Genomic DNA, 12,500 nt, shown 5'->3' on the forward strand with positions numbered 1-12,500 from the left:
GCCGTCACCCCTCTCTCCCACCCGGCCTCGAGATCAACACATGCCTGTAGAGACACCTACCTCGCCCGTGACTCGTGAAGTGGTGAAGATGGGACTCCTGAACGCCAGATCGGTGAAGGAGAAAACATCCGTGCTGAATGACTTTATATCCAAACAAGATCTCTCTTTCTTTTTCATCACAGAAACGTGGCAAACTCCTGGGGATTATTCCTCTCTCAACGAACTCTGCCCAGCTGGCTGGAAGTACCACAGCATCCCGAGACGTGGTAAGACGGGAGGGGGCGTGGCCTGCCTATATAAGGACAAATACACCTGTTCTCTGCTGAACTGTCATACTTATTCCAGCTTTGAGGTTCAGTTGCTGAAAGTAGGCATAACCCTCCTCATCATGATCATCTACCGCCCGACGGACAGCAAGACCTTTAAGGAAACCAAGAATTTTACATCCCAATTCTCTGATCTCCTTACTGAAATCATTCCCAGCCATAACAAGGTGCTTATCGTGGGGGATTTTCAATATCCATGTGGATAATCCCACCCGGGCTTTCGAGTCTGAATTCCTGGACCTGATCGAGTCATTTGGTTTGACTCAGCATGTTTCTGGCCCCACCCACAGTGGAGGACACACATTAGATCTGGTCCTCTCAATCAACATCCCCATCAGTGACGTGGAGACCATGCTGGCTCATGCTGACTGTGACCATAAGGCAGTTCTGTTCACCTCATCTCTGTCCATCCCTCCCTCTACCCAATCCTCTGCTCGCCTCTCTCGATGCATTAACGCCCAGACAGCCCCAAGGTTTTCCTCTGCCTTCATGGCCGCCCAAAACACCAGGGCAGGGGAGGCACCATCTGACCCAGAGGAACTCACTTCCATGTTCAACACCTCCTGTCGCTCCATCCTCGACTCGATAGCCCCGCTTACCCTGAAAAAGCCCAAACCCAGGGTCACGGCTTGGCTCAACGACACCATCAGATCTCAGAGAAGAGCGTGGAGACAGGCGGAACGCAGGTGGAAAAAGGACGGGCTGACCATCTCACTCGAGATTTTGAGGGAAAAGCAGAGGACCTATCAGAAGGTCGTAAAGACTGAAAGGGCTAAGAACTTTGCCACTCTCATCTCCATTAACTCACACAACCCCAGAGTGTTATTCAGGACGATCAACACCGTTGTTCACCCCCCCCCCTACCGTCATCCAGGATCCATCCCCGGCTAGGTGCGAGGAATTTTTATCCTTTTTTCTGATAAAGTCACCAATATCAGAAAAAACATCCCGCACTCCCCCAAGGACTTAGCCACCACACTGGGATGTTCATCCACGTTCTCCAGCTTCTGTCCCTTCACTCTACCAGCCCTATCCAAGATGGCCGCTGTACTGAAGCCGGCCTCATCGCCTCTGGACCCCATCCCTACCCCCCTCCTCAAAGAGGTGTTCGACACAGTAGGGCCACACATCCTCTCAATAATCAACAGCTCGCTGGCCACTGGCATTGTTCCGCCCACCCTCAAACAAGCAGTGGTACAGCCTCTCCTTAAGAAACCCAACCTGGACCCTTCCAACCTCAGTAACTACAGACCCATCTCCAAGCTCCCAGTCGTGGCCAAGCTCCTGGAAAAGGCTGTCCTCAGCCAGCTATGGCCCTACCTCCAACAGAACAACATCCTGGAGAAGTTTCAGTCTGGCTTCAGACCTGGCCACAGCACTGAGTCGGCACTTTTAAAGGTTTGGAACGACCTCCTCCTCATCGCAGACTCCAGGAAATGTGCTGCCCTGGTCCTCCTGGACCTCAGCGCAGCTTTTGACACCATAGACCATGCCATCCTCTTTAATCGACTCCACCAGGAGGTTGGCATCACCGACACCACCTTGTCCTGGTTCAAATCTTACCTCAGCAATAGAACCTACGCCGTCCACATAGCAGACAGCTCCTCCAGACAAGCCAACCTCACCTGTGGGGTCCCTCAGGGCTCCATCCTCGGTCCCATCTTGTTCTCCCTCTACATGCTCCCCCTCTGTCTAATCCCTCAACGCTACCAGATCTCATTCCACTGCTATGCGGACGACACCCAGCTTTACTTATCAATCAACACTGACGACCCCGCCGATCTGATGCGCCTGATGGACTGCCTCCACGATGTGAAGGAGTGGATGGCCCAGAACTTCCTACAGCTGAATGAGAGCAAGGGGGAAATCCTCCTCATCGGCAACACCACCGCCATCACTCAGCTCAGCACCAACATGGGAAGCCTGTCCACCCTTGTCAGACCACATGTCAAGAACCTCGGTGTCATCTTTGACTCCGAGCTCAGTGTCATCTTTGACTCCGAGCTCAACCTTAACCGACAAGTGAGCTCCGTCGTGAAGTCATGTTTCTACCAACTACGTATCATAGCCAAGATCAAGTCCTTCCTCACCCCCAGTGACCTGAGGAGGGTCGTCCTCATGCTAATTTCATCTAGGCTCGACTACTGCAACTCACTCTATGCTGGACTTCCTGATAAGACCATCTACCGCCTGCAGCTAGTCCAAAATGCCGCTGCCAGGCTGGTGTCAGCCACTAAAATGAGGGACCACATCTCCCCTGTCCTCATCTCCCTTCACTGGCTCCCAGTAAAGAAGAGAGTGAAGTTCAAGATCTGCACCTTTGTCTACAAAGCTCTCAACAGTCTCGCCCCACCCTACATCAAGGACCTCCTGGACCTGTCTTCCACCTCAAGGCCCAGGCTCAGGTCCGACGCCCAACTCAGCCTGAGGGTCCCCCTGCACCAACCTCAAGAGGAAGGGTGACCGTGCCTTTGCGGTGATAGCACCGACCCTGTGGAACGCGCTCCCTTCCGCCATCAAGTCTGCCCCCACTCTGGACTCCTTTAGAGCCAAGTTAAAAACCCACCTCTTCGTCAATGATGTTCCCTAAGTCTACTCCCTATTTGTTGTAAATTGTATCCCTTGAGAAGTTCGTTTAAGTAGTCTGTGTCTGTTTGCTTTCTGTGTTCCTTGTCCTTGTCTTTATCTGTTCCTTTACCCGGGCTGCGCCCCGGGCCGATGTAAAAGTTGGATGGGGGGCGCATTATAAATAAAATTAACATTAACATTAACATTAACTCATTTAACTCATTTAACTCATTTAGCTCATTTAACTCATTTAGCTCATTTAGCTCATTTAGCTCAGGTGTGAACGGCGAAAATCACTGGCGGACCCGGGTAAGTAATGTAATTTACAAGGAACTGTGTGTGAAAGGGGCTTGTGTGTGTGTGTGTGTGTGTGTGTGCGTGTGTGAGTGTGTGAGTGTGTGTGTGCGTACCTGCAGCTGCTGTTGCAGGTGTGTGATCTCGGCGATCCTCAGCTCGCGGGTCTTGGTGGTGGTTTCCATGACGACCCGCTGGGCCGACAGCCGGAACCGGATGTCCTGCAGCTTCCCCTCCAGCTGACTCCTCTTATCACTCTACGCACACACACACACACACACACACACACGCACACGCACACGCACACACACACAGTTACTACACACTGTTACTAGAGGGGTGTGTGTGTGTGTGTGTGTGTGTGTGTGTGTGTGTGTGTGTGTGTGTGTGTGTACCAGGGCGTCCAGCTCCAGGGTGTGTGTGTGTGTGTGTGTGTGTGTGTGTGTACCAGGGCGTCCAGCTCCAGGGTGTGTGTGTGTGTGTGTGTGTGTGTGTCTGTACCAGGGCGTCTAGCTCCAGTTCCAGGGTGTGTGTGTGTGTGTGTGTGTGTGTGTGTGTGTGTGTGTACCAGGGCGTCCAGCTCCAGGGTGTGTGTGTGTGTGTGTGTGTGTGTGTGTGTGTGTGTGTACCAGGGCGTCCAGCTCCAGCTCCAGTTCCAGGGTGTGTGTGTGTGTCTGTACCAGGGCGTCCAGCTCCAGTTCCAGGGTGTGTGTGTGTGTGTGTGTGTGTGTGTGTGTACCAGGGCGTCCAGCTCCAGGGTGTGTGTGTGTGTGTGTGTGTGTGTGTGTGTGTGTGTACCAGGGCGTCTAGCTCCAGCTCCAGGGTGTGTGTGTGTGTGTGTGTGTGTGTGTGTGTGTCTGTACCAGGGCGTCCAGCTCCAGTTCCAGGGTGTGTGTGTGTGTGTGTGTGTGTGTGTGTGTACCAGGGCGTCCAGCTCCAGGGTGTGTGTGTGTGTGTGTGTGTGTGTGTGTGTGTGTACCAGGGCGTCTAGCTCCAGTTCCAGGGTGTGTGTGTGTGTGTGTGTGTGTACCAGGGCGTCCAGCTCCAGCTCCAGGGTGTGTGTGTGTGTACCAGGGCGTCCAGCTCCAGTTCCAGGGTGTGTGTGTGTGTGTGTGTGTGTGTGTGTGTGTACCAGGGCGTCCAGCTCCAGGGTGTGTGTGTGTGTGTGTGTGTGTGTGTGTGTACCAGGGCGTCCAGCTCCAGCTCCAGGGTGTGTGTGTGTGTGTGTGTGTGTGTCTGTACCAGGGCGTCCAGCTCCAGCTCCAGGGTGTGTGTGTGTGTGTGTGTGTGTGTGTGTGTGTGTGTGTACCAGGGCGTCCAGCTCCAGCTCCAGGGTGTGCTTCCTGGCTCTCAGCAGGGTGATGCTGTCCTGCTCGCGGCTCCTCAGGCTCAGCAGCTCCTGTCTGCGGCTCCTCTCCCACTCCAGCTGCCTCTGGCGCTCCAGCTCACGCTTGGCTGCCTGGACACACACACACACACACACACAGGGTTACACACACACACACACACACACAGGGTTATACACACACACACACACAGGGTTACACACACACACACACACACACACACACACACAGGGTTACACACACACACACACACACACAGGGTTATACACACACACACACACAGGGTTACACACACACACACACACACACACACAGGGTTACACACACACACACACACACACACACACACAGGGTTATACACACACACACACACACAGGGTTACACACACACACACACACACACACAGGGTTACACACACACACACACACACAGGGTTACACACACAGGGTTACACACACACACACACAGGGTTACACACACACACACACACACACACACAGGGTTATACACACACACACACACACACACACACAGGGTTATACACACACAGGGTTACACACACACACAGGGTTACACACACACACACACACAGGGTTACACACACACACACAGGGTTACACACACACGGTTACACACACACACACACACACACGGTTACACACACACACAGGGTTATACACACACACACACAGGGTTATACACACACACACACACACACACACAGGGTTACACACACACACAGGGTTACACACACACACACACACACACACACACACACACACACACACCCGAGACCGTTAGCCAGGGAGTGACGTGACCCTGTGATGTCTAACAGTAGTAGAAGAGGATTATCTCTGTTTTGTCCTTGTTTACCTGGAGGAAGTTTTGTCTCATCCAGGCGTTTATTTGTTCAATACAATTACAGAGATTGGAGATGGGACTATAGTCGTTCGGTGAGAGGGCTATGTAGATTTGAGTGTCATCTGCATAGTTGTGTTAGGTAATTTTGTTCTTTTTTATGATGTGTCCCAATGGAAGCATGTAGAGATTGAATAGAAGGGGGCCAAGGATTGACCCTTGGGGAACCCCACATGTCATTTTAATTTGGTCGGACACAAAGTTGCCAATGGAGACATAGTAGCTTCTGTCCTGTAGGTAGGATCTACACCAGTTTAGGGCAGTGCCTGAAAGCCCTACCCAGGTTGTTAGTCTGTTAGAATGTCCTGGTCTACAGTGTCTGTAACCTAACGATAGTCTAGCACCACCTGCTGCTGGGATGACCCAATTGCGGCAATAAATGAACATTTCTAAAGGTTTCTCTTACTGGATTTCTCTGAGAAGGCTCAGGAAATACCCTACACACACACACGCACACGCACACGTACACGTACACGCACACGCACACGCACACGCACACGCACACGCACACGTACACGCACACGCACACACACACACACACACACACCTCTCTCCTCTCGATCTCCTTGCGTCTCTCCTCCTCCCTCTGTCTCTCCATCTCCCTCTGCCTCTCCAGCTGTCTGTCCAGGTCGTGCTGCCTCCTCCTCTCCTGCTCCTCCCTCTCTCTCTCCCTCCGCTCCGCTTCGTCTCTCTCCACGGCCGCCAGCCTCTCCTGCTCCTTCCTCTGCAGCTCCGCCAGCGCCGCGCGCCGCTTCTCCAACTCCAGGTTGCCTCGCTCAAAGTTCTCCCTCTTCTTATCCTCGAACGTCACTGAGGGAGGGGGGAGAGGGGGGAGGAGGAAGAGGGAAGGGGGAGAGGAGGAGGGGGAGAGGGAGGGAGGAGGGGAGGAAGGGGGGGTTAACAGAGTCAGATCAGATCAAACCGTCAATGTGGTTTAGCCTAGTGTGGAGGGGGAGGGGCCTGTTTAGTGTGGAAGGGGAGGGGCCTGTTAAGTGTGTAAGGGAAGGGGCCTGTTTAGTGTTGAAGGGGAGGGGCCTGTTTAGCCTGGTGTGGAGGGGGAGGGGCCTGTTTAGTGTTGAAGGGGAGGGGCCTGTTTAGTGTTGAAGGGGAGGGGCCTGTCTAGCCTGGTGCGGGGGGGACGGGGCCTGTTTACAAGAAACGGGGCCTGTTTACAAAAAAGGGGCCCCGGTTATAAGGGGCGGGGCCTGTCTATAAGGGGCGGGGCCAGCCCGGCGCGAAGCCTGTTTATAAGGGGCGGGGCCTGCGCACAAAAGACGGGGGGCCTGCTTATAAGGGACGGGCCTGCCTATAAAAGGAGGGGCCTGTTTATAAGGGACGGGCCTACGCATAAGGAGCGGGCGCGTTTCTAAAGGGCGGGGCCTGTGTAAAAGAGACGGGCATGTTTCTAAGGGGCGGGGCCTGTGTATAAGGGGCGGGGCCAAGTCCAGCAGGTCACCTGGCAGCTTCTTGTCGGCCTGCAGCTCGTCCTCCTCCGGGTCCTCAGGCAGGGTTAGTCTCCCCGGCTCAGCTGAGAGGCTGGACAGAGACACGCCACTGCCGCTACGCACACGCCTGGGAGGACAGGGTCAGAGGTCAGAGAGGACAGGGTCAGGGGTCAGAGAGGACAGGGTCAGGGGTCAGAGAGGACAGGGTCAGGGTCAGGGTAATACCTGAAGGTAGGAGGTATGTAGGGGTCAGGGTAATACCTGAAGGTAGGAGGTATGTAGGGGTCAGTGTAATACCTGAAGGTAGGAGGTATGTAGGGGTCAGTGTAATACATGAAGGTAGGAGGTATGTAGGGGTTAGTGTAATACCTGAAGGTAGGAGGTATGTAGTCGGGGGGCAGGGTAGAGGGCAGGGTTAGGGGTCAGTGTAATACCTGAAGGTAGGAGGTATGTAGGGGTCAGGGTAATACCTGAAGGTAGGAGGTATGTAGTCAGGGGGCAGGGTAGAGGGCAGGGAGAGACCAGACATTGCCATGTCTATCAGGTGCATCGCCAGGATGAACTCCTCAGCCGTCAACTTCCCGTCCTGGTCGATGTCCGACAGGTTCCTATGGCAACAAGAGGAACAGGGTCAGACAGGTTCCTATGGCAACAAGAGGAACAGGGTCAGGGTGTGGGAGTGTTGTGGTTAGAGGTGCGGTAGTGTTGTGGTTAGTGTGTGGTTAGTGTGTGGATCTCAGGACCTCGGACCTGCCGAGGTCCATGATGGTCCAGTTTTACACGGCCATCATAGAGTCCATCCTCACCCACTCCATCATCACCTGGTTCCCTGCTGCAACGACCAAGGACAAGGCCAAGTTGCAGCGGGTGCTACGTTCAGCAGAGAGGGTGATCGGCTGTCCCTTGCCCTCCCTCAACTCCTTGCATGACACCAGGGCTCTGAGGAGGGCAAGAAAGATCATGGCCGACCCCTTCCACCCCGGCCACGGCCTCCTCACCCTGCTTCCCTCTGGAAGAAGGTTGCGGCTGCCTAAGGCACTGAAGGCCCGCCACAGGCTCAGCTTCTTCCCCTCAGCCGGCAGGCTGCTAAATGACTCTGGCTTCCCCCTCCCCCCCGCCTCCAAGTCTGCCCAGGACTGAACATGCACTGGACCTTGAATTAACTCTGCACTGCACTTTACATACAGCACTATCCATGCACTGTCTGTCCTGTGTTGTCCTGTTTTTGCCTGTTTTTGCATTTGTATTGTACTTGTTTTGTTCATATATATGTGAAAAAAGCATAAATGCACCTTCTGTAATGCCAAAGCAAATTCCTATATGTGTCAAGCATAATGGCAATAAACGTTATCTGAATCTGAATCTGAATCTGAATCTGAATTGGTGTAATGTGTTCAGACTTCTTTGTTTTTGTTAGGACCCTAGCAGCAGCGTTTTGGATGAGCTGCAGCTTATGAACAGCCCCTTTACATAGGCCTGTTAGTAGACCAGCTCCTTTAGATAGGCCTGTTAGTAGACCAGCTCCTTTAGATAGGCCTGTTAGTAGACCAGCTCCTTTAGATAGGTCTGTTAGTAGACCAGCTCCTTTAGATAGGCCTGTTAGTAGACCAGCTCCTTTAGATAGGCCTGTTAGTAGACCAGCTCCTTTAGATAGTCCTGTTAGTAGACCAGCTCCTTTAGATAGGCCTGTTAGTAGACCAGCTCCTTTAGATAGGCCTGTTAGTAGACCAGCTCCTTTAGATAGGCCTGTTAGTAGACCAGCTCCTTTAGATAGGCCTGTTAGTAGACCAGCTCCTTTAGATAGGCCTGTTAGTAGACCAGCTCCTTTAGATAGGCCTGTTAGTAGACCAGCTCCTTTAGATAGGCCTGTTAGTAGATCAGCTCCTTTAGATAGGCCTGTTAGTAGACCAGCTCCTTTAGATAGGCCTGTTAGTAGACCAGCTCCTTTAGATAGGCCTGTTAGTAGACCAGCTCCTTTAGATAGGCCTGTTAGTAGACCAGCTCCTTTAGATAGGCCTGTTAGTAGACCAGCCCCTTTACATAGGCCTGTTAGTAGACCAGCTCCTTTAGATAGGCCTGTTAGTAGACCAGCTCCTTTAGATAGGCCTGTTAGTAGACCAGCTCCTTTAGATAGGCCTGTTAGTAGACCAGCTCCTTTAGATAGGCCTGTTAGTAGACCAGCTCCTTTAGATAGGCCTGTTAGTAGACCAGCTCCTTTAGATAGGCCTGTTAGTAGGCCAGCTCCTTTAGATAGGCCTGTTAGTAGACCAGCTCCTTTAGATAGGCCTGTTAGTAGACCAGCTCCTTTAGATAGTCCTGTTAGTAGACCAGCTCCTTTAGATAGGCCTGTTAGTAGACCAGCTCCTTTAGATAGGCCTGTTAGTAGACCAGCTCCTTTAGATAGGCCTGTTAGTAGACCAGCTCCTTTAGATAGGTCTGTTAGTAGACCAGCTCCTTTAGATAGGTCTGTTAGTAGACCAGCTCCTTTAGATAGGCCTGTTAGTAGACCAGCTCCTTTAGATAGGCCTGTTAGTAGACCAGCTCCTTTAGATAGGCCTGTTAGTAGACCAGCTCCTTTAGATAGGCCTGTTAGTAGACCATTACAGTAATCAAGTCTACTCCAAACAAATGCATAGATTAGTTTTTCAAGGTTTTGTTTGGACATGAAACCTCTCATTCTTGTTTTCCAGGTAGATAGTAGGCCGATCTAGTTATCGAGTTGTAGTTTGTGAAAAAGAAGGCAATTTTGTTCTTTTTTATGATGTGTCCCAATGGAAGCATGTAGAGATTGAATAGGAGGGGGCCAAGGATTGATCCTTGGGGAACCCCACATGTCATTTTAATTTGAATATAGGGTGAGGTTACCATATAGAGGCCAGCTGGGTCTGGGGGAGGTTAGTGAGTGGTTGTGTTGTGGTTAGTGTGTGGTTGTGTTGTGGTTAGGGTGTGGTTGTGTTGTGGTTAGGGTGTGGTTGTGTTGTGTTGTGGTTAGGGTGTGGTCATGTTGTGGTTAGGGTGTGGTTGTGTTGTGGTTAGGGTGTGGTTGTGTTGTGGTTAGTGTGTGGTTAGGGTGTGGTTGTGTTGTGGTTAGGGTGTGGTTGTGTTGTGTTTAGGGTGTGGTTGTGTTGTGGTTAGGGTGTGGTTGTGTTGTGGTTAGTGTGTGGTTAGGGTGTGGTTGTGTTGTGGTTAGGGTGTGGTTGTGTTGTGGTTAGGGTGTGGTTGTGTTGTGGTTAGGGTGTGGTTGTGTTGTGGTTAGTGTGTGGTTAGGGTGTGGTTGTGTTGTGGTTAGGGTGTGGTGGTTAGGGTGTGGTTAGGGTGTGGTTGTGTTGTGGTTAGGGTGTGGTTGTGTTGTGGTTAGGGTGTGGTTGTGTTGTGGTTAGGGTGTGGTTGTGTTGTGGTTAGGGTTAGGTTTAGGTTACCATATAGAGGCCAGCTGGGTCTGGGGGAGGCTGGACTGCATCAGGATAGTTCTGGCCTGCGGACCTGAACACACAAGAGATCAGACAGACAGGTCAGACAGACAGCAAACAGACAGCAGACAGACAGGTGTACCAGTGAGGTGACAGACAGACAGCAGACAGACAGACAGACAGCAGACAGACAGGTGTACCAGTGAGGTGACAGACAGACAGCAGACAGACTGCAGACAGACAGACGTACCAGTGAGGTGACAAACAGACAGCAGACAGACAGACAGGTGTACCAGTGAGGTGACAGACAGACAGACTGCAGACAGACAGACGTACCAGTGAGGTGAGAAACAGGCAGCAGACAGACAGACAGACTGCAGACAGACAGACGTACCAGTGAGGTGAGAGACAGCCGACAGACAGACAGACAGGCAGACAGGCAGACAGGCAGACAGGTCAGACAACAGACAGACAGACAGACAGACAGGTACCAGTGAGGTGGCCGGTCATCATCTTGTCGTGGGAGTTGAACAGCTGTCTGTACTTCAGCCTGGAGGACTGGGGGACCGCCCAGTCTGGGGGCGGAGCCACGGGGGCGCTGGGGGGGAGACATACACACCTGGGGTGAGGGGTGTGTGTGTGTGTGTGTGTGTGTGTGTGTATGTGTGTGTGTGTGTGTGTGATTTCAGAGGGTGTCATTTCAATATTCAGGCCTGCCGCAACGCTATACAAGCACTCCACTGTAAAGCCTGGCATGTTCAGTCTGTAAAGCCTAGCATGTTCAGTCTGTAAAGCCTAGCATGTTCAGTCTGTAAAGCCTAGCATGTTCAGTCTGTAAAGCCTAGCATGTTCAGTCTGTAAAGCCTAGCATGTTCAGTCTGTAAAGCCTAGCATGTTCAGTCTGTAAAGCCTAGCATGTTCAGTCTGTAAAGCCTAGCATGTTCAGTCTGTAGAGCCTAGCATGTTCAGTCTGTAGAGCCTAGCATGTTCAGTCTGTAAAGCCTAGCATGTTCAGTCTGTAGAGCCTAGCATGTTCAGTCTGTAAAGCCTAGCATGTTCAGTCTGTAAAGCCTAGCATGTTCAGTCTGTAAAGCCTAGCATGTTCAGTCTGTAAAGCCTAGCATGTTCAGTCTGTAAAGCCTATCATGTTCAGTCTGTAAAGCCTGGCATGTTCAGTCTGTAAAGCCTAGCATGTTCAGTCTGTAAAGCCTAGCATGTTCAGTCTGTAAAGCCTAGCATGTTCAGTCTGTAGAGCCTAGCATGTTCAGTCTGTAAAGCCTAGCATGTTCAGTCTGTAAAGCCTAGCATGTTCAGTCTGTAAAGCCTATCATGTTCAGTCTGTAAAGCCTGGCATGTTCAGTCTGTAAAGCCTAGCATGTTCAGTCTGTAAAGCCTAGCATGTTCAGTCTGTAAAGCCTAGCATGTTCAGTCTGTAAAGCCTAGCATGTTCAGTCTGTAAAGCCTAGCATGTTCAGTCTGTAAAGCCTGGCATGTTCAGTCTGTAAAGCCTGGCATGTTCAGTCTGTAAAGCCTAGCATGTTCAGTATGTAAAGCCTAGCATGTTCAGTCTGTAGAGCCTAGCATGTTCAGTCTGTAAAGCCTAGCATGTTCAGTCTGTAGAGCCTAGCATGTTCAGTCTGTAAAGCCTAGCATGTTCAGTCTGTAAAGCCTAGCATGTTCAGTCTGTAAAGCCTAGCATGTTCAGTCTGTAAAGCCTAGCATGTTCAGTCTGTAAAGCCTGGCATGTTCAGTCTGTAAAGCCTAGCATGTTCAGTCTGTAAAGCCTAGCATGTTCAGTCTGTAAAGCCTAGCATGTTCAGTCTGTAAAGCCTGGCATGTTCAGTCTGTAAAGCCTAGCATGTTCAGTCTGTAAAGCCTAGCATGTTCAGTCTGGAATGCCTCCTGAGCAACGACTCCAGGCGGATGTGGCAGGGGGTTCAGCAGATGACAAACTTCAGAGCCAACAGGCTCACAGCCGCAGAGGACGACCCCCTGCTGGCGGGAAAGCTGAACACCTTCTACGCCCGGTTCGACGAGGGGCGAACGGAGGTAACCACAACACAGACACCACTCTCTCCAGCTCTCAGCAGCCTCACCCTCACAGAGCACGAGGTGAGACGCGTACTGAAGGCGGTGGACCCCAGGAAAGCCTCGGGGCCGGATGGCGTCCTGGGACGGGTGCTGAGAGACTG

At 51.9% G+C, this 12,500-nt stretch overlaps 1 protein-coding gene across 1 annotated transcript in view; it reads right to left on the reverse strand.

Annotated features, from left to right (window-relative positions):
* itsn1 (intersectin 1 (SH3 domain protein)) overlaps positions 1-12,500 on the reverse strand; it is a gene marked incomplete at its 3' end in the record, with an annotated part of 104,499 nt that overhangs the window by 62,217 nt on the left and 29,782 nt on the right. Inside the window, 7 exon segments of the mRNA XM_080539321.1 lie at positions 3,305-3,445; positions 4,498-4,647; positions 6,001-6,263; positions 6,910-7,025; positions 7,369-7,506; positions 10,318-10,381; positions 10,800-10,906. Coding sequence (XP_080395447.1) covers positions 3,305-3,445; positions 4,498-4,647; positions 6,001-6,263; positions 6,910-7,025; positions 7,369-7,506; positions 10,318-10,381; positions 10,800-10,906 — 979 coding nt within the window.

The sequence above is a fragment of the Nansenia antarctica genome (assembly GCF_963989245.1).
Source record: "Nansenia antarctica genome assembly, chromosome: 9".
Classification (NCBI taxonomy): Eukaryota; Metazoa; Chordata; class Actinopteri; order Argentiniformes; family Microstomatidae; genus Nansenia; species Nansenia antarctica.